Source organism: Pteronotus mesoamericanus, unplaced genomic scaffold (assembly GCF_021234165.1).
Source record: "Pteronotus mesoamericanus isolate MK-2021 breed Mesoamerican mustached bat unplaced genomic scaffold, CSHL_Meso_final contig_20, whole genome shotgun sequence".
Taxonomy (NCBI): domain Eukaryota; kingdom Metazoa; phylum Chordata; class Mammalia; order Chiroptera; family Mormoopidae; genus Pteronotus; species Pteronotus mesoamericanus.
In genome coordinates this window covers 16308130-16329334 of record NW_026555085.1, presented here as the reverse complement: position 1 = coordinate 16329334, position 21205 = coordinate 16308130, and the positions used below count along the sequence as shown (strand labels likewise).

Sequence of the window (21205 nt, the reverse complement as noted above, 5' to 3'; positions counted from 1 at the left end):
AGGCAAAAAAAGGAAGGGGAGTGGTTTTTGGAATCAGGCCTGTGGATGGGAAAAATGTGGTGCCATTAAAAAACCCAAATCAGCCCTGGCTGGTGTGGCTCAGTGGATTGAGTGCCGGCCTGTGAACCAAAAGTTTGCTAGTTCGATTCCCCATCAGGGCACATCCCTGGGTTTCGGGCTAGGTCTCCAGTGAGGGGCATATGAGAGGCAACCGATCACTGTATCTCCTGCACATAGATATTTCTCGCTTCTCTTTCTCCCTCTCTTCCCCTCTCTCTGAAAATAAGTAAAATCTAAAAAAAAAGGAAAAAAAAAACCCCCAAATCAGTGATAGCAAAAAGAGGTGTTAGTTCATTTAGGAAAGAAATGGAGAATAGCAAAGCATAAGGGTTTCTTTTGTTTAGGCAATTATTTATGAACTTAAGGATGAAGATATTTGGACATCTTATAGATGGAAGAAAAGAAAAAAGAGATTTTTTAAGATGTAGGGAGAAAAGGAGCTGCAATCTTAGAGAAGACAGGAGCAGGGGACTCAAAATCATAAAAGAAAGCATCAGTTCTGGCAAGAAATAGAAGGAAAGAAGGAAAAGGTGAGCAAAGATAGAGAATGACTCAGACCTGTGAAGAAGCAAGTGGAGGAAGATTTCATTGCAGAAACATGATGCCAAAGTTATCTGATGAGGGTGAAGGGGCCAAGATGGGAACAGGGGATGTGAGGAAAATAGAAGTAGAAGAAAAAACATGGTTGCCACTAAGTGAGGACGAAGCTGAAGCAGCACGGCATGGCGTTTTGTTAGCAAGGACGGGGCTTCTTTACAAACACTGATGTGAGAAAATGGAGACTGGGCTTCTGCCAAAATAAATAAGTGTTGTAAGGTAAAGATGGTAAGCCACAGGGTGAGGACTTTGGGGATGACTGGGGCAAATGAAGTGACAATGGGAGGAAGAACAACAGACTAGGAGAGCAGGGAAAGGTAGATAGATCAGAAAGCATGAGGAGAATACAGGGCGGGCTCAGCAGGGATGAAGGAGAGAAAAGGACAGGGTATTTGGTCTTACAGCTTGCAGAGGCGAAGTCATATCTTTGCCTCCGTGCCTTTGTTTGTTAGCTTTGCTTGTTCAGAAATCCAGCCAGTTAATCCCAATACCGATTTCCCCATTCAGAAAATATCCAATCCAACCTTCTCCAAGTACTTAAACCTTCAACAGTCTTACTTCTATACAGGTACAGATACAGATTGGGTCACATATCTTGGCGCTAAATTACAGTCTGAGCCTGTAAGCTTCCAGGTATGTTCATCTCATCTATTTGATTTCATTGAAAGCTTCTGGGAAGCAGAGAACTTGCTTGATATTCTGTCTGCCACCCTGCCTTTTAGCACAATGCTCAGCCAAAGCCTGCCCTCCATAACTACTTGGTGATTGAGCGGATGAAAGAAGATCTGTCAGAGAGCAAGTGCGAAAAACAGAGAAACCAATGACTTGATAATTCCCAAACTGGACAAACGACTCCTAAACAGAAGCTAATTGTATTCCATGCTTCCTTCCACACCTCCCAGCATCGGCTTGTTGTCCTCCTCCCAAAATTCTTCTGTCTTCAATCCTCTCTGCCTTCCTACTTCAAACAATTTGAACTCCTCCTAGTCTGGAGAAAGTATTCCACATGAGCCAATGAGAATCCTAGAACTTCAGTCATAGAAAGGATCATAAAAGATCATTTGGTCCACATTTATTATTTTGCAAATTGGGAAGCTTAAAAGAAAACCCAACCAAATGCAGAGAAGTGCAGTGACTTGTTCAAATTCACACTGCTGGCTAATGCCAAAGCCAAGATCAGAGATCGGATCTCTCAAATATTACACTTTTCTGAAAGGATAAGTAAAGTCAGCCCCATTTGCTACTGTGGCACTAATTTGCCTAGCAGGCCTATGACCTTGTTCAACCTGACTGCCATTTTACTCTTCTGAGCTTGTCCCAAGGACTGGAAATTACTGGAAGCAAGAACAGACCTACCCTGCTCCCTACAGCCACAGGCAGAAGATAACATTGGAACAAACTACAGCTTCAAGTTACAACTCCCCAACAGCCTGGGGGCCACATAACAGCACCCCTTCCACATTTTTTAAATCCAATTATAATCCAATAAAAGCTCAGAGGCCCCAACCTTCAAGGTTGGTGTATCTCCATACCATACCCTTCTCCTTTCTTAAAGAGTGAATAAAAACTTCATTCTCTACTATTCTTCTCTTTGTGAATTCTTTCACAGCCCACGTCGCTGACCACCCTAACATTTTCTTGACATTATATTGCACGATATCAGAGTAAGCAATTTTTCTATCTGTCTTAATGTCAAGTTCTAATGCACTTCTGAAGAAATTAAAATTTTTTCAATCTAATGTTTCTTCTCTAATTAAAGTAGTTAACGAAAGATTATCATCTCAAAAGAGGATTGGAGAAGGGGAGTTAATTTATTGCGTACATGCTAAGGGACAAGCAGTGTGCTGGGAATTTTACATATTTTGTGACATTTATTCTTCATATCACCACTATGAGATAGTTCTTACTGTCTTACAAATGAAGAAACTAAAAAAAAAAAGCAAAAAACACAACAAAAAACACGAAGATTTTTCATAAACCTACCCAATTAAGTGGTACAAGAAAGATTTGATCAATGTCTGCTGGCTCCCCAAACCCATTATCTTTCACTTAAACTATTAAATGAGGTCTATTTTCTCATCAACTCTCCCATCAAACGAGAAATGATTCAGGGCTCTGAGTGAGAAAGCCCTTATGGTAAAATGAAAACATTAGAGGTGTGGACTTCTAATGCACATGGATAATGGGGAATTTAAGGTGAGTTCCACTTTTCACAGTACGGCAGGTTCTCTCCTTCAAAGAAAGAAAACAATGTAATTACCTCACTGTTTTTGGGAATGAGGCAAAGCTGTCATACCTTCAAATGACTGGCTATTTTAGTTTTCAAATCATCCTTCTCTTATCATCCAAGAGAAAAAGAAGCTTCTGAAACCCTGCCTGTTTTGCAATTCTGTTCCCATTTGATCTTACCCAAGAGAGCCTTCTTTGTCACCATGGAGACTTGATCAAACTCATGCTCAAGCACTTAATCTTGCAATCTGTTACTGATTGGCTGATTTTCCTTCTTAGGCCAAAGAACAGCAAGTTCTTAAATGAATTCTTCTAAGGAAACAGAGCTGCAAACAAGTTGTTTAACCCCAGTCCAGGACACGGCACTTTGGTAACATACAAGATCAAATCTGTTGTTGTTTATATAACACAACTTGGAATGTTTGAAGTAAGACTTGGAAAAAGAAAAGGTACACCAGGTGTGTTAACTGTTGCACTGCTTTTCAAACTTTTCCAAGTTTGTTTCACTCTGAAAATACTTATTGAGCCAGGTAAATATCTTGACTTTCCATGAGGGAGATATGAAGATGATTAGGACATGGACTTTGGCCCCAAAGAACTCAATTAGTCTAGTATAATTGAGGCAGGAGATAGTCAGGAAGGAGGAAACTCCAGGGGTGCCCCCGAGCTAAGATAAAGAACATCGATACAGGATGGAAACCCTGTTCTAAGACTGGTAAAAGCAATGAATCCTAGCAAATCAGGAATGCACCTGTGCAGATGCTACATGACCCCTGCTTCATTATAATAAATTAGCACTGTGGGACCCACTTCCTGGTGGCCAACCAAGGAAATCATGGGATACCACATGCTCGGTAACTTTAAAGTAACATCACTGCTTGTACATGTGCAATAAAAGCCTACCAAAACTAGCCAGGAGAGACCTGTCCTATGAGAATAAAAGCCCTCTAACCCCAGAGGTCAGGCCGTGTTAACTCTGTTCAGCTCTGCTCTGCTCAGAGTTGGCCTGCTCCCATGTTCTGCGTGGCTTAATAAATCTGCTTTCTCTCGCTCTTTGCTATAAACTCTGTGTGTTCGGTTCAATTTTTTGTCCGCGATCACCAAGAACCTGGTTACCTTTGCCCACCTGTGACATAATGTCATACATGCTATAACAGAGCCACATGAGGGAAAGAACTAGAGGAAGGAATGACTAAGCCTTTTCAAATGAGGGTCGAGAAAGTGAAGAGAAGACATCTGACATTATAAAAGGCTTCTCAGCTCTGGCCAGGTGGCTCGGTTGGTTGGAGTGTTGTTTTTGTACACCAAAATGTTACGGGTTCGACTTCCAGTCAGGGCACATAAACTAGGTTGCAGGTTCCATTGCTGATTGGGGTGTCTATGGGAGGCAACTGGCTGATATTTCTCTCTCTTATTGATGTTCCTCTCTTTCTATAAAATCAAAAAAAACATATCCTTGGGTGAGGAGAAATAGAAAGAAAGAAAGAAAGGAAGGAAGGGAGGGAGGGAGGGAGGGAAAGAAACAAAGAAAGAAAGAACGAAAGAAAGAAAGAGGCTTCTCAGGTGAGGTACCATTTGGATTTGGCCTTAAACGGCGGATTCACGGGAATTCGATAAGCAGAGGAAGGGTAGTGAAAAGAAAACAACACCTGACAAAGCCTTGGGAGGATAACAGGGACCAGGTAGTTAAGAAACAATGATCTAATGGGATTAGCATATGGAGCCTGAGGTTTGTAGGGATTGGCTGGTAGTGGAGGTGGAAAACTAAGCTGGGGACAAAGGAAGTCAAGGCTCCAGGTGCCACACCTGTACAAGTTTATTCAACCTTGTAGCATGGGGAGGGATAAATTATATGTAGTTCTATTAGGACTTTGGACTTCAAATTAGGAATAATGAATTTTTCTTTTCCTTTTTGACTTTTGGCAAGGAAAGGACTGGGTTCTAAAAAGTGCATTTTCCTTAGGGCGTGAAGGAGAGATTTATTGCAGAACTGAGAGGTCTAGGCAACAGGAGAGGCAGCGATGCCACTCATGAGGTTTGCGTGATCATCTAGGGAAGTAAGCAGCCTAGGCCCGAACAGAAGGGACATAGGGGAGGAGCAAGGGGAAAAAATGATAGAGATAGATTAGAATTGATTGAGATAGAATGAGCAGGTGTTAGTAACAGATAAAATGAGATGGATAATGAATAACCAGATCCCAGACAATGGGAACATTTCCCAGAAGGCACACAAGACCATTCTGCTTAGCCAGAACTTTAGTCACATAGTCATACCTCAGAGCACTGGAGGCTGGGAAATGTAGTCTTTTTTTATTCTGGGCAACCACACAATCAGCTGAAACTAAGTGTGGACCTGTCCTGGGGTACAATAGCAATCTCTACCGCTCATACCTGCTATGCTATTTTAGTTATCTTTTTACCTTTCTCCTCTTTGAGAATGTGAGCTCCTCATGTTCTTCTTGTTTCTGAAGTACAAAAGTGTGTCTGATATGAATTAGATACTCAGTACCTGTTGAAATGAAACAAGTCCCACCCTCTTCTTCCCTTTGAGCTTGATTTTAGCTGCTTCTTGCATCTTTTGCACACTCACACCTATTTCCATCAAACTCCTGCCATTCCTTTATGGATCAGCAGGATGTTGGCCATAAAGCAGTCACTGCTCAGAATGTGGACAAGTGTTATTTTCATTATAGAAAGTGGGTATTTGCATTTTTTTAAATTAAAATTTTACCAGAACTGCCCAAAGTGGGTAGCATAAATAAAAAAAAAATAAAGCAAAACTCAAGGCAATATGGTAATTTTGGTGATTTCTCTAGTGTCCAGGTATATAATCAGATTTTTAACTAGAAAGACTGAGAAGGATAGAAAAAGCATATGGACTGGAAAAGTACTACGGCAGGGGAAGGAATTAACAATGATTTTGAGTCTGGAGAGTAGGACAATTGTGCATACCTGGCAGAAATAGAAAGAGGCCATAGTTGGGATGCATGTGAAGAGATGGGGCTGCTGGAAAGCGATTTTATGGCAAAGATGTGGCAAAACTAATCCTTATTCATAGTGAGTTTCTATCCTTTTTCAGGAAATAAACATGTCTAAGTGATATACTGAAAACGTGGCAGTGAGTTAATCACTAGTTGAAGAATTTTAAAAAGTGAAATAAAAAGCATTTACAGGCTTATTCCTTCCTCTAGTTCTTTCCCCACTTGGCTCTGTTACAGTATGTATGACATTATACTAGATAGAGTTAGTTTACCTCTCTGTGTCCCTGGGCAGATTTTGCATTCTTTGCTTTCAGAGAGTGGAAGGGAGACAGGGAAACATCAATGTGAGAGAAAAGCATTGATTGGTTGCCTCCTGTAGGCACTTGGATGAAAGATTTGTAGGTGCCTGACAGGGAATTGAACCCGCAACCCAGGCATGTGCCCTGATGGGGAATCGAAGCTGCAACCTTTTGGTTACAACAATGCTCCAACCAACTGAAGGACACTAGCCAGGGCTTCATATTTTAATTTAAAGTAACAAACTATAGCGTTGTCTCTACCCCATTTTTTTATACCTATGTAACTTTAAAAAAACCCCAACAACTTATGATGGTATTGACCAGTCACTTGAATTTTTGAAGAAATAATTGAAACTGTTATATATGGAGCCACAATACATATACCTCACTCTTTTGAACTCCTGGAAATAGCTAGAGAGATTCAGGTATAAACTTTACTCTCTCCCCAAAATTCTATAGATAGTGGTAATGTTTTCTAGAATGTCATTGAATTCTACCAGATATATTTTTTGGCTTTTCTCCCCTCCAACATTTAAGGACAATTTTTCTCTTTACTGACAAATGTTTGAAAGAATAGATTGGAAATAATCCTCATATTAATTTTTAGCATCTTTCAAAGTGTGCACAGAGGCCTAAGCACAATATGTTAATAAGAAAACAAACAGTTGACACCTCTTATTACCTTCAGGAGTACTAGGTATTAAGTCTTGAAACAAAAAATGGGAAAATTTGTTTTTCTTGAAGTTGAAGGGACTAAGGCAGGCTAGAATAAACCCAGGACCACAGGGCTCACAAGTGAATGGTGTGGACCAGGTGGCCAAAGAGTTAATTTCAATAAAGTATGCCATGTGCTGTCAGTACTTGGATGGTGAAGGCAACAGTTAGAACATTCTGCCTCTCCCCAGGGGAAACAAAGGAAGGGATGCATTCAGAAATGTGGGAGATGCCAATCATCCCTGAGGATGTTCTGGCTGTTCTTGCTTCTGAAGCCAGGTACTACCTGTCTTTCCACCCATTCACATCTCACAAAGGCATTTGGAACTCAACTATAACATTTGAACACTTTTTTTGGAGTATTTTTTTTTTAATCTCTATGATAACCTGTTTAAAAAACTCTGAATGCTTTATTAGGAAAACGTACTTGCCCACACATTTAAGGATTTCCAGGGCCTCTGGAGGTCCATCCACGGAACTGACCGCACTGGCCTCTGGATTTGGAATCCTTAGTCTGGATTTCCTTAGCTGCATTCATTAGCCCAGGGGTTTTCAAAATTCACCCCACATTAAAATCACCTGGAGAACTTTTAAAAATCCAAATGACCACGCCGCACCCAGTTCCGACTAAATCAGAATCTCTGGTGGGACCAGGCATCAATATACAGTATAACATATGTTTTAAACTCTCCGGGTGACTCTAAAGAGCAACCAAGTTTGAGAACTAACTCATTGGTCTCTTTTTGGCACGCAGTCGATCTATGTGCTCTATGATCGTTGGCTATTTTTTAATCCTTGAGTCAGAAACAGTAGAAAGGCGTCGGTCGCAGATATAATTTACTCAGAATCGTCCTGGAAAAAAGAAGTACATTTAGGTCAGGGTGTGCAAGTCTTCGCTTAGGTAAATAAGCAGCTGCAATTTTTTCAGCGAACGCCAAGGGGCACCCTCTTCCTCCTCGCTCCACCTGGAACGCCTTCCCAGTTCGGATAGCACAAAGAGCCCAGCCTCTTCCCGGGTGACATCACAAAAGGCCGATCCTCCGCCCCTTCGGCGCCACCACGTGTGTCCCCACGCCCGGCGGCCACCGACTTAGTCCCTCGCCGGCGGGTCTGGGCAGCGGAGGAGGTTGGCTGGCAGTGGCTGGAGGCTTCGCTATGGGAAGTTGTTTCTTCGCTCTCTCGCGCCCAGCCCTCTTCCCTGATTCTCCGCAGCCACTGTCGGAGGAAAGCACTGGGAGGTGCCGGTTGCAGCCGCGGCTGTCTCTCCCCGCCCGGGTGGCCGCGCCGCTGGGCAGGTGCTGAGCACCCCGAGAGCCTCCGTCGTTGCCTCCCTCCTCTGTCCGGCAGCCCGGCTGCCGCAGTGCATATGGGGTGTTGGAGGTAGATGGGCTCCCGGCCGGGGAGGCGGCGGTGGATGCGGCGCTGGGCAGAAGCAGCCGCCGATTCCAGCTGCCGGAGAGCCACGCGCTCCCGGCGCCCCTTCGAGCCCGGGGCTCAGCAATGGGGACCTCTGCGAGCGGCAGCACAGCCCTCGCCTCCTGCAGCCGCATCGCGGGAGCCACGATGATCGCGGGCTCCCTTCTCCTGGTAAGCTCTCGGGGGGCCGCGCGGGAGCAGCAGGCGCCGCTCCCCCGGGGAGGGGCGGTTGCCCGGGTTTGGGCTGGCGTGGGGGGCGGTGCGCGTTGTCAGGCTGCGGGGTCGCGGGGTCGGGCCGGCTGGGTAAGGGGGCTTGCGAGAGAAGGCAACACGGCGGAGGGCTCCGACGGGTCATTTAGGGGAGTCGCAGGGCTCAGCTGGGACTTGGGAATGAAGGCGAATTGTTTTCCTTGCAATCGAGCTTCCCTGGAGGAGGCGCTAGAGGTGGCAGCCGGTCTTCCTTAGCGTTTCACGGCTTTTTCCCTGCTCGGCCCCCTCGTACCCCCAACCTTCCTTCCCCTCCCCACCCCCGGCCGCTGCTCCCTCCGGGTGGTGTGGGCCCGGGGCTGTGGTGCGGGGCGCCGAGAGCTGGCCGCGGCCGGCGCTTTGTTGCAGCTGCAGTGTCATGTCGGGATGCTACCGCAGTGGGAGAGTGGTGCCGGTGCGCGCCGGACCCTGGAGACCGCGGGCGCGCGGCGCCTGGCATTCCCCGGCAGGGCGCAAGCCGCCCCTCCCCCACGGCTGCGCCTTGGCTCGGGTGGGTCCCAATTTTTGCTTGCCAAAAAAAAAGAAAAAAAAAAAGAGAACCTTTAGACCCACTCCCAGGCGCCTTCATAGCGCCGGCTCTCAGCCAGCCAGAGAGCTGGCACTTGAGTGGGGGAAGGGGGAGAGATCTACATAAAGGAAGACGAATTTTCCCCAGTCTTATCTAACCGTCCTGTACCTGTGGCCAGACAGGTGACCCTGCAGGGTGGGGCAGGTTCCTTCCTCAGCACAGAAACTGCATTCAGCCCTAAGGTGTTTCCTATACCTAGTCCTCCATCACTTACCTGGTCAAAGCCTGAAACCACCCTTGACCCAAAACTTATCCCTAACTTCCCCAGATTCCTTCCCCTTTTTTCGAAATGTGAGAGGGGAGGGGGCGAGTTAGGCGGAAGAAAATTCCTTTGAGAGCAAACCCTGGAGCCACCATAGCTTCCCATGCTTATCTTTTTGTCTTCGCAGGGAAGGTGAAGGTTCTTAGCTTAAAAACCCAACAAAAAAAAATAATAGTAATAATAAAATACTAATAAATAATAATAATAAAAATAACCCAAGAGCCTAAAGGCAGGCTTGCTGACTCCTTCCGGGAAAGTGTTTAGTGCCTTGCTAGCCAAGATCTGCCTAGACTCAGCGCAGTGCAGTTGCTATGGCCAGGGAATTCATCCTACAGACACTCTGGTTCCCTGTGAGAGTGAGTGTTTTAAGGGGAAAGAGAGAGACTAAAGAAAAGTTTGGTGCTGTTAGCATTTACAATGAAGCAAGTCCCAGTCACTCTTTGGAGACTCTCTTCTGCCCATTTATAGTAACAGCAAAGTCAAGGTAAGTATTCCTAACCAAGTGTGGTGGGTGGTGCGCAGTAGGGGGTCCTTTGGAGCAGTAAACTGGAATTGACAGTCTTGTAAGAAACCTGGCTAAATCCCCATTAGTAATCTTACTATCGGTGGAATTAACTCTATCCTTGAGTTTCATCCTTCTCGACCTTAGATCTACTCTGTCCTACCTGTGCCATTCTGGTCCCCACCAACTCATCTGATTATTATGCTCCCCATAGAGTCCACTCCTAGATTAACTTTTAAGTCAATATATTTAATTTATTTTACCTTTTAGTATGAAATAGGTGCTTAGAGGCCTTGATGTAATCCAAGGGTATAGGTTGCTTTCACCAACCGAGAAAGACCCCAACTCCTTTTCCTAAATTTTTAAACTCAGTATGTAAGAATTTTGCACTGGACTTGTAACTGAAGACCTGAGAATTAAATTTGGCCATTTCTTTAAGATTTATTTATTTTCCAAGAGGGGGACGGAGGGAGGAAGAGAGGAAGAGAGGAAGGGAAATATCGATGTGTGAGAGTCACATCTATCAGTTGCCTCTCGCACACCCCCAACCGGGGACTTGGTCTGCAACACAGGCATGTGCCCTGACTGGGAATGGACTGGTAATCTTTTGGTTTGCAGGCAGGTGCTCAGTCCACTGAGTCACGCCCGCCAGGGGGAATTTTGTCTCTCCCTTTAAAAAATGAAATTTATAGTGGAGCTTAGAAGCAATCTCAAAGTGTTAACTACAATAAGCATCCTTAGTCTACTGCTAACTATAATAGAAAGGCTCTTATTCAATTCATGGAATGGCCTAGGATTGATGCCTTTGTCCCAAAGAGTGATTGAGAGGGTGTGTCACGAGTTACCTGGGACTGGCAATGCTGTAACCCCCAAGCAGGGTGGGGAGGCAATGTCTTATTTTTTCCATGCCGACTTTGCAAGATCCAGTCAGCACAGGTGTTAAGGTATAAAATGATGATCTCGTGACATTGTTCTGAGGATTATTTATCCCATTGGATTCTTGGCTATGTAATAATGACCGTCCCAAGCCCCGGTAAAACTGTCAGGTCCTCAGAGCACTCCTGGGGGAGGTGGGGAGGTTAGTGACCTTACCCATACATCATAGTTAGATTAAAAAATAACCCAATAAAATGTCCTGTTTATTATGCCTTTCAGTTACCCCTCATGTTTCAGGCATCTCCTGTATTGTGTAGCAACTTTTGTTATTGTCCAATCTTTGATACTTTTTCTTGTCATGACAGACTAACTGTATGGAAGAGAACTTAAAAGCTTTAAAAAACCTAATAAGTATATATAATATGTAATATATAATATACAATATATAACATGGTACACTTGTGTATAGTATGATTATGTATGTAAATTACTATGTGTCAGGTTCTTTATATATATACTCTTAACATCTCTGGAGCAGGTGCTATTCTTTCCATTTTACAGGTGAGAAATGTGGAGGCTACAAAAAGTTAACTGGTTTGCTCTGGACCACACAGCTCACAAGTGACTGCACTGGGGCTGAACCCCAGGACTGCCTGGCTCCTCAGCTCATGCTGTCCCCTACTTCTGTGTCACACTGACTATTTCACAACTCCAAACTGCTAGATGATGAAATGTAACAGCAGAGAAGGCTCACTGGGGGAAAGTTGAGGCTGGCTGGTGGTTTGATTTGTTGCAAAACATTAATGAAAATTACATGAGTGCCTTTGGCAGGAGGTGTTCTTGCTGCTTGTACTTCTGTTTCTGATGAGTCGTGTCTGCATGGTATTGGAAAGTAAACCATAAACTGAAAGACAAAATATTATGTGTTCCAGGCCAGAAGTCTGGAGAGAAGATAAGTGAGACCTTTAGGTTTGTGCCAATTTTAAGGGATGCCTAGAAGGGCTTGCCTAGATATGATACAAAGCACTCAGGTGTCTTTTGCCCTCAGGGATCTTGCTTTGACTGGACAGATAGAATGCTGGCAGTGGGGCAGTCAGAAGAGGAGGGAGCCGGAACTGACAAGGAATTGAGGTCTGAAATTCTGCAGGCATGATGAATTCCAGATAGAGGGACATTTGCTGGAAGAACCTGCTCAGCTGTGTGCTGGCCTAGAAAGCACCCAATATTAGTGTTTTCCTCTGTCACTGTGACTAGGTGTCTAGCTTAGTGCCACCTCCTGACCTTCACTTATTAAAGTTAATTATCAGTATCTTGGCACTAACTTTGGCTGCTTGGCTAGACAGGCATGGAGTGGTCTTGTGAAGGCTAAAGTCCCGAATGGACTTGGTGGCAAGTTCAGGTAGAACTTTGAATTAGAGCTGATACTATATACACAAGATTTTCTCCTTTTGATGTACCTTAACTGCAGACTTCTAGAGTGTAACACCTCGAAGGGAAACCCAGAGGGGAAAAAACCCAGCCTGGATTATTTTTCATGTGAATAAACCTACATTGAACAAGTTCTCTGAGAGAGGTAGAGATAGTGGGAATCCAGGGATGAGTTCGTATTTGGATCTTGCCCGCAGGTACAATTTATACGTAATCGTTGCCTTGGCCAGTGTGGCTCAAGTTAGTTGGAGTGTCTTTTTTTGACCCATGAACCAGAAGGTTGCCAGTTTGATTCCTGCTCAGGGCATAAGCCTAGGTTGTGCATTCTGTTTGTGGTCTGAGTGTGTATGATCCCAAGTCTGGGCGCATCCAGGAGGCAGCAAATTGATCTTTCTCTTTCTCCCTTCCTCTCTTTAAACAAGCAATTAAAAAAAATGTCTTCTGGTGAGGATAAAAAAAATAATGTACGTGGACATCAGTCCTGCTGGTTTGGTTTCACTCTCATATGGAATCAACAGACAAGTGTTCTAAAAACAATACACAAGATATGATTGATGTTAAACTCTTTAAAAACTTGAAGTAAATTTGCTGTTAGTCTGAAAGCCAGAGGAAGAAAAATCTGCCAAATTTCATAATGACGTATATTAGCATCAGTCAGGACACTGACTTATAATCGGCAGGAATGGGTCACGCAGGCCTGTACCGGAATGTGGGATTTCTGACTTACCCTGTGAATCTGACCCCCATCCCTGCTGTCAAAATGTATAGAATGTGATCAGGGTTTCTTTTTTTATCTGAACTGTTTTTAAAGGCATATGAATGAATCTGCCTCAGGTCCAGTCCAAAAGGAAAACAAATAAACAAATAAATCCCCAGTGTAAACATAATACACAAGCAAGCTAAATCAACAAGAAAAAAATTTTCTTGGAATGTATACTGACTTAAATCGGGGAACCCCCCCCCCCCCCCCCCCGAAGCTAACTAGGCCGAAATCTAACAATTGACTATAAAATTACATGTTAGTATGGTTCAGTTTGGACAAAATCCAAATTGGTAAGCACACTATTTTGGTAAGCACAGTTAGTGCCATATTTTCCAGGACAGTCTGCAGAAGGCTCCTTTCTCCGGGTCTGTCTTTATTGGATAAGGGCAAGTAGGCATGAACTGCTTGGCTGACTTGATCTAGCAAGTGGCCTCTGTGCTTTCTGCATCATAAATTAGAAGGCGGACACATCACCCTTAAACTTTACGCTGGACCCAGTCCCTGAGGATGAGAGGCAGAGCCTCTTTGGAGACTTCGTAGGCAAGTTGCATATTGGTTTTATACTCAGCTGGCACTTTATAAACCATGTAAACTATAATTAATTGGCTTAAGTAAACTTTATTAAATTATTTTTTGGTGATGGGAAACAGTCAGGTGCATCATTAGACTTTTTGGGGGCCAGTATGAATTAAGTGACTTTTCACTGTGGATATTCTGATTCTTGTATTCTAATAAGCAGTAATACTCAGCTGGCTTTCTGCCCTTAAGCAGGCCTGGCAAATTCTGGTGGTGCCAGGTCACTGGCAACTCCCTGGCAAACTCAGGTGCTTCTCTTCTGTGGCAAGAAGAACCCAGGTTACCTCATTGCTTCTGGGCATGTGCCCCATGACCATTTGGAGCAGACTCAGTCTGGATCATCAGGCACAGATATGTCTGTTTGACAGAGTGAAAACTGAAGCCATCGTACGAGTCAACTTGGTCCCTAAAATTAATTCTCTAGTGTTAGCTGGACACTGGGCTTTGTTGTTGCCGAGTAGCAGCTGCTGAGCTTTGCTTCTTTAGGAATAGGGGTGAGATCGTGAATAAATACTGGCCTTGCTCCAGTGTTTGTATTTGTCAAATAGCAAAAATAAACAGGAATCCTAAGTTGGCTTGAATGCTGCCACCTGGCTTTTCTACCACCTCCCATTTCCAGCCTGGGTCCAAGAGGAGAGGCCCTGGGCAGAGGTCATAAGCTGGGAGGAAACTGGCAGGTGTCAGTGAGTGTTGCTGAACTTGAGACTGTAAGGAGGTGGGGCTCACTTGTGTTAGGCTGTTGATTCAAAGCAGTAGTGATCTCACTGTCCTTGAGGGGTGCTAAAGGCTGCTGGGAATGGTTCTCCCTAGTCTTGGAGATGACAGATGTTTGCAGTGGTGGGAAAGTTGTGCTCAGAGGCACCTCAGAGAGGGTGGGCCTGGGCAGGTGTGGGCCGGTAATGAGGGCGCTAAGCTATAGCCCCATCTTCTCTTTAGAATATTAGAAAATTATGTTTAAGGATTTGTCCTAAAAAAACAACAGGAACAGGGACTTAGGAAGCCAAGGCCTAGCAAGGCTCATTATCTGATCTTTATATAATTTTCCATTTGCTCTTCTGCCCCCAGAAGTGCCTGGTGGCTCAGTCACTTGGAGCCCTTTGCAGATCTGTTGGGGGAGGAGGAACATGACTTTAATGGGCTTAGGAGAGAGGAGAGGAGTGAATCCTTGAGTTCTGGAATCAAATGAGCAGCTGTGGATTCAGAGTGACTTCAGCACTGAGAACTCCGAGGGGAGGGATATTAGGGGTTGTTCATATTAATCGCTGATGCTGGTATTTTTATTGAGTACTTACCATTGAATACTTAGCATTGAATATCTTTTAAAAATGATCCCAGTTGATCTTACAAGTCCATGAATTATAGCATTAGCTCCATTTTATGCATAAGGAATGAGGTGTAAGAGAGGTTATGGTGAAGCAATTGGCAACTGCTAGACAGAGGATTCAAATCTAGGCCATTGTGGCTTTATATACACTGCTGTTTTGCCAAGTTGTGGGGAGGGGACGAGTAACCTTAATTTACTGGAAATTTATTTTCTGTTGAGGGAATGATTTTACCCGAGAGTTGAACATTCCCTTTCCATCTGATGAGCAGTTCTGCTCCATGATGGCACTTGTACTTTTTAGCCCAAACAGCTGAAGTAGGAGCAACCTGTGTGTGGCTTGAATGGGGAGGGCGCGGAGCCATTGGCCAGCATTTTCCTATGGTGTGACTCTGACGGGCAGTGGTGCCATGGTTGAGATGGAAAGAGATGCTTGCAAATTGAAATGTTATAAATAGGGAATGGATACTTTACTTTCCGGCTACTTGGGTCATTTTTGAAAAATATTTGCTTAGTGAGTAACAGCGTGACATGGGCTGTACTTAGCAGTGTAGTTTCAACTCACTCATCCTCAGAAATTGAGGACCTTTTAGGGTTTTCTTTGCTGCCAAGCTGATTATTTGTATAGGGTTAGTGCATGAGTTTGCATCGTTGGTTGTCAGTGTTTCCTGTGTTAACTTTTCATTTCAGGTCTCTTAGAAACTGGTTTTAACTCTGTGACTGTTGAGGTTTATCAGACTCCCTTGTAGTGTTCCTATAAGCAAGCTTTCAAACATATCTCTTCATAGATTGTTGATACTGAGTAGACTAAAGAAAGGCATAGTGCGAGAGGAAATTTAATCACTGATTCTGGGAAAGAGGTTGGAATTCTGGTCTCCCAAAGAGCCTTTGAGACCAGACCATTATCTGGTTTCTTTCTCAGTGTGGCCAGGTCAGCTTGATGAGGATTAGGAGAGGCAGGAGGGATGAAAAAGGGGAAAGCGCTTCAAAGGCAAATGGTGACAGGTTTCCAGAATAATTTAACTGGTTATTATTCACTCCTTGCTTTTCCTTTACTTTTAGAAATCCAGGCCTTCTCTCTCTCTCTTCTTTTTGGTTTGAATCTGGCATTAAAACCTCGTCCAGGAAAAAATACAAAATCAGACAAGTTTTGGGCGTGCTTCATTCCTTATTTGGAATGTTCAGCGTCAAGGCTGATATTCCATTTAAACTTACCAAAGATGACAGACAATGTGCTATTCATCTCTGTGTTTCTGGCCCAATGCCATGACACCTCGTAGTTAAGCAATAAATGATTGTTGAATGAATTCCAGAAGGATGTCGCTCTAAACTAACTGTTCATTCTAGACAAGTTAGAGGGCAGTTGAAGCATGAGCTATACCTCACTACTGTGAGCTATAATTCAAGGGTAATTGGAGTTATTAACAGAACGTTTTAAACTTAAGCAAGTTGGCAGACTAGAAGAACTAGGGTATGGAATTCTCTTAGTGAGTCTTCCCAATTTATATGTATTCTCTGACAGTGTATGAACATTTCTGTGTAGTTAAAACTAATGTGTATGTCCTTGCTGATGTTCTGCCTTTATGTAGCTATTTTCTGTTATTTTACAGAGATTATTTTTATTTTTCATTTATTTAATAAATACGGTGCATCTCTTAAATGTGAGATTCTGGGTATATATATGATAGTAAAGGGTTATTTATGGTTCCTCCCTTCTTGAGTTCATAGTTTATCAGGGAAGACAATAGGGGTGATATGTAAGAAAGACAAGTCTTTAAGAACAGAAGGAAGAGTGTGCTGGAAAGAGGGAACAGCATGGGGAATGGCACAGAGGTAAAAAGGAGCCTTGCATGTTCAAAGGTTAGAAAGGTGATTGTGGTTGACGTTCAGCAAATAGGGGCAAAGGGCATGTGAATTGAGGTTAAAGAAGCAGTAGGGGCCAGATCACACAAGACCTTTTTAAAAGTGTGAAAGCGTTGGGATAGCACTTGGAGTACAGTGGACAGTGGGTTATAATATGGCTTGAGCTAGTTTTTTTAAGAGATCGCTTGGGCAGCTCTGTGGAGAGTGGATTAGAGAGGGAAGCATAGAAGCAAGAGACCAGTTAGAATCATTTAGGCTGACTCTCCAGTTCTTAAGTTGAACCTATGGTGGTCTGATTACTTGGCAGGGAAAGGCTGGGGGAGGATTGGAATGGATTGCGGAACCCAGAGTTTGATGGGTATTAGTAAGTTTAAGGTACCCAGGATTCACGTCAGTTCAAGCCTTCATGCCTCCTATTTCTAACGGCCACCTCTCCTCCGGGTAGCAGTCTGTTGAGCCGTCCTGCTTTTGTTTGACACTTGTCATTGCTCTCCCACCGAAGACAAGCAGCACTGATGAAGTTGTCTCTGTATAAACCAATTGCTCTTTTTCTTTTTGGGCTATTCCCAAAAGAGGAGGGTATTTGAGGTGCATTCCCCAAAGTGGAATCACTGGGTCACAGGACACGAATGAACAGTTTTATGGCTCTTACTGCATATTTCCAGATTGTCTTGGAAAGACTGGATTAATTTAAAGTGCCAACAGCAACCTATAAATGTGCCTTTATCCCCATGAGCCTGCCAGCACTGGAGCTTGTAATTTTAATTTATTTATGCTGCTTTAATAGCGATATGGAAATGTCCTTGATTGTGCAAATTTGCATTCCAGTTGTTAGGGATGTCATAAATTTATCTATGTGATGATTACCTTTACTCATATTGCCCTCTGTCCCAACTATTGAGCGGAATTGGTGCTAACCACATTTGCATTAATTCTTTATATTTTCAGTTACAAGTTTTTTTATTCCTCACCTGAGGATATATTATCTTACAAAGAGAAGAAGGGAGGGAGAAGGGGTGCGGAGGTGGGAGAGTGGTAGGGGCATAGAGAGAGAGGGAGGGGGAGGGAGGGAGGGAGGGAGGGAGAGAGAAACGTTGATGTGAGAGAGAAACATCATTGTTGCCTCCCATAGGTGCCTGGACCCGCACGAATCAAGCCTGCAACATTCTGGTGTATGGGACGGTGCTCCAACCAGCAGAGCCACCTGGCCAGAGCGAGTTATAAGTTTTTATTAGCTACGTATAGCATATATTTTTACATTCTACTTTTAATATTATTATGTTTAATAACACAAAAATTTAGGTTAATATTCCTAAATCCATTTTCTTTGTGCCTGAGATTATCTTCTTTGTTATTGTTGGTTTTATTTTACTAGTCAAAAATGATCTCTTCACAGATGAGCTAAATACACATGTGATTACTTTGAATTTTATATTTGATCTTTTTAATGTTGAGTTTGTTGACTTTAGTGTCTTGTTGGTAGTGAGAGCTGTATCAGTGTGTCCTGCAGGATGTCCATACACCAGTAAGTAAAGGATTGTGTGGTTAAATAAGTTTGGGAAGTGCTGGGTTCGATTAAATCACCATTTTCTGCAGCCCTCTTGCCAGGGCCTGCCTGCTGGAGCCATTGGCAGGCTACTATTAACTGTGCCTCTCCAAGACAGGGCTGCAATCAGGAGCATTTCCTAAACTTTTAGACCAGGGATTGGTAACCTTTACCTGTAAAGAGCTACCTAGTAAGTATTTTTGGCTTTGTGGGCCACGTAATCTCTGTGGAGACTACTGAGCTCTGCCCTTGTGGTACTTTGAAGCAGCCTTAAGCCATACCTATAAGAGTGGGTGTGGACATGTTCCAATAAAACCTGATTTGTGGACACTGAAATTTGAATTTCAGATAATTTTCTTGTGTCGCAAAAATGTTGTTCTTTTGATTTCCCCCCCAAACTATTTAAAATGTAAACAGCACTCTTAGCTTCTGGGCTGTAAAAAAGTACACAACTGGCTGGATTGTGTTCACCCATGTTTTAGACCCTAGAATCATTAACATCTTGTGGGACTAGATCAAAGAACTAGTCTGGAAATGCTTACTTAAATTGTGCCCTATTTGTCTAAAAGTATACTTATTAATAGTAAATCCTTTCTCTTCTGTTGTGTTTCTCATTTTCTATATACTGTTTATAGTTTAAATCTGTTTTGAAATGCCCCTTGCTTGTCTTTTACCTCATTGTGTAGTCCGTATTTTTCATTTTGTTGTATGCTCCAAGTCTAGGTACATTTTCATGTTACAGCTTTTTATTTTTATTTAAGACTTACTTAAGATTTATCCTTAGAGAGAGGGGAAGGGAGGGGGAAAGAGGGAGAGAAACAGCGATGTGGGAGAGATGCATCTATCAGTTGCCTCTCACAGGGCCCCAGATGGGGGCCTGGCCCGCAACCCAGGCAAATGCCCTGACTGGGAATCCGATCGGTGACCTTTAGGTTCACAGGCTGGCGCTCAATCCACTGAGCCACACCAGCCAGGACCATATTATAGCTTTTTAAATCTGGAGTCTTTCATGCATTTCTCAGGAAGTGAGTATTTGCATTTAAATTGGGGCATTTAAACAGATTGCCTAATCCCAAGGGAATAAAGCTAAACTATAGTAAAATGGTAAGTTGAAGGAGCGATAATTAAAATAACTGACATTTATGGAGCACTACTTGTGTCACACTTGTGCTATCTGCTTTACCTGTAGTAACAATTAATTCTAAAAACCATATTAAGAAAGTAGGTGTTACTCTTATCTCCATTATACTAATGAGGAAGCAGAGACAGGTTTGAGCCCCTTGCCCAGATCCCCAAGCTGGGCCTGCTAGAGTGGGCCTGCTCAGCATACTTCAGGCTAAAACAGGCTTTGTTTATACTTTCATGCTGTAATTGCTGCACTGGCTGGTGTCGTTACTGTTGCCTTGGTTTGTAGAAGAATTCTATCAATTCTTAGCGAGCACAGAAGAGTAGTATTTCCCCATAACCTTTACCGTGGTCTTCTTAACAAAATGGCTTCTGCATGGAGGTGAGGGTGTTAGCCTACAGGGATGTCAGTTGCAGCAGATGGAAGGAGAGGAAGGTCTGTGGTTCATGGACTGAATGCTGAGTGCACATACTTCTGCATTGCAGGTTCCAGGAAAGACAGCATCTGGGTCAAGCCTTGCCCGTTTTTTTTCCTTTTCCCAGTGTCCCCTCAGCTTGCCTCCTTCCAGTCCCATAGTCAGCACATTCTAGCTTTGGCATTCTCTATATTTGCAGTTTTAACAACAGTCCCTACTCTTGCCCTAGCAACAGAAGACTTTTTTAAATCAGAGAGGATAGTAGGAAATAAGTGCAAGAGCCAACCAAATTTATATAGCATTACTGGGAACGGATCTGTCAGTGCTTTGTGGAAGCTTTCCCCTTCATACGTTCATTTTCTCCCTTTGAATATAGAGAATTCCCAGCAGTCAGCGCCTTGCTCTTACCAATTTAATGTGCTGCTCAAAATAAAATGGTCAGAAATTCTGGGGGTGTCTAGCTCTGCCTGGCTTTTGTCTTTTGGCCGTCTTTTAGCATGTTTTATAGTCACCATCTCAGAAATCAGTCTTGGTTGCCTCTTCTTTGTTATAATATTGACAGTAACTGAGATTTTTCTTAAAATATTAGTTTTATGCAGTATAACATTTTTTTCTGTATTAAACTCATAAAGTATTCCTGCTTGTTCATTATGAATACACAAAAGTTTATCACTGCTCTCAATTTTTTTCATTAAAAATGATTGCGGTTTACCCTGACAAATGGGGCTCAGGTGATGGCACATCGTCCCGCAAAGCGGTTCCATTCCCATCAGGGCACATGCCTGGGTTGTGGGTTTGGTCCCTGGTCGGGGTGCACGTGGGAGGCAGCCCATTGATGTTTTTCTCTCATGGTCGATGTTTTCCTCCCACTCTTTCTCCCTCCCTCCCCCTTTCCCTTCTTTTTTAAAAAAATAAATAAATAAAATCTTAAAAAAAATGCAATTTGATAGGGAACAAGAATGACATAAATTATACTTGTAAACTACAAGGAAATTTTCTCCCATATGTCATGGGAGAAAGAATTGTTAGGAGGTCATGGGATAAGAATTGTTAAAGATAAATTGGCATCGATCTTCTGACATGTATTAGTGAATCTGGGTGTGTCTTACCTTCAGTCAGGTCCATGTCTGTGCCCTAAAGTAGAAGTGATGCCAGGACAGGTGTGACATCGGTCACCACAGTGAGTGCGGGGACCCTGGAAGCATTTATAGCTGGTCATTTTAGGGCTACCTCTGCCCTACTTTGAAATTTGCTCTGTCTTGGACTTTACCTTTTAGTCTGCTCAGTACGTATATTTATAGCGTTCCCATATCCTATACAGTTGGAGGCGCTTCACTGATATTTACTCATTTATCCAGTATTGTTGGTGATGTACTTGTCCTGGGTAAATGGAAAT

At 43.3% G+C, this 21205-nt stretch overlaps 1 protein-coding gene across 1 annotated transcript in view; it reads left to right on the top strand.

The window, feature by feature from the left end:
* The first annotated feature begins 7973 nt into the window (after nt 1–7973).
* The window catches only part of TNFRSF21 (TNF receptor superfamily member 21), a 62705-nt gene continuing 49473 nt past the window's right edge, over nt 7974–21205 (top strand). Inside the window, exon 1 of the mRNA XM_054569469.1 lies at nt 7974–8467. Coding sequence (XP_054425444.1) covers nt 8381–8467 — 87 coding nt within the window. The 5' untranslated portion in view covers nt 7974–8380. The remainder of the gene's footprint in view (nt 8468–21205) is intronic.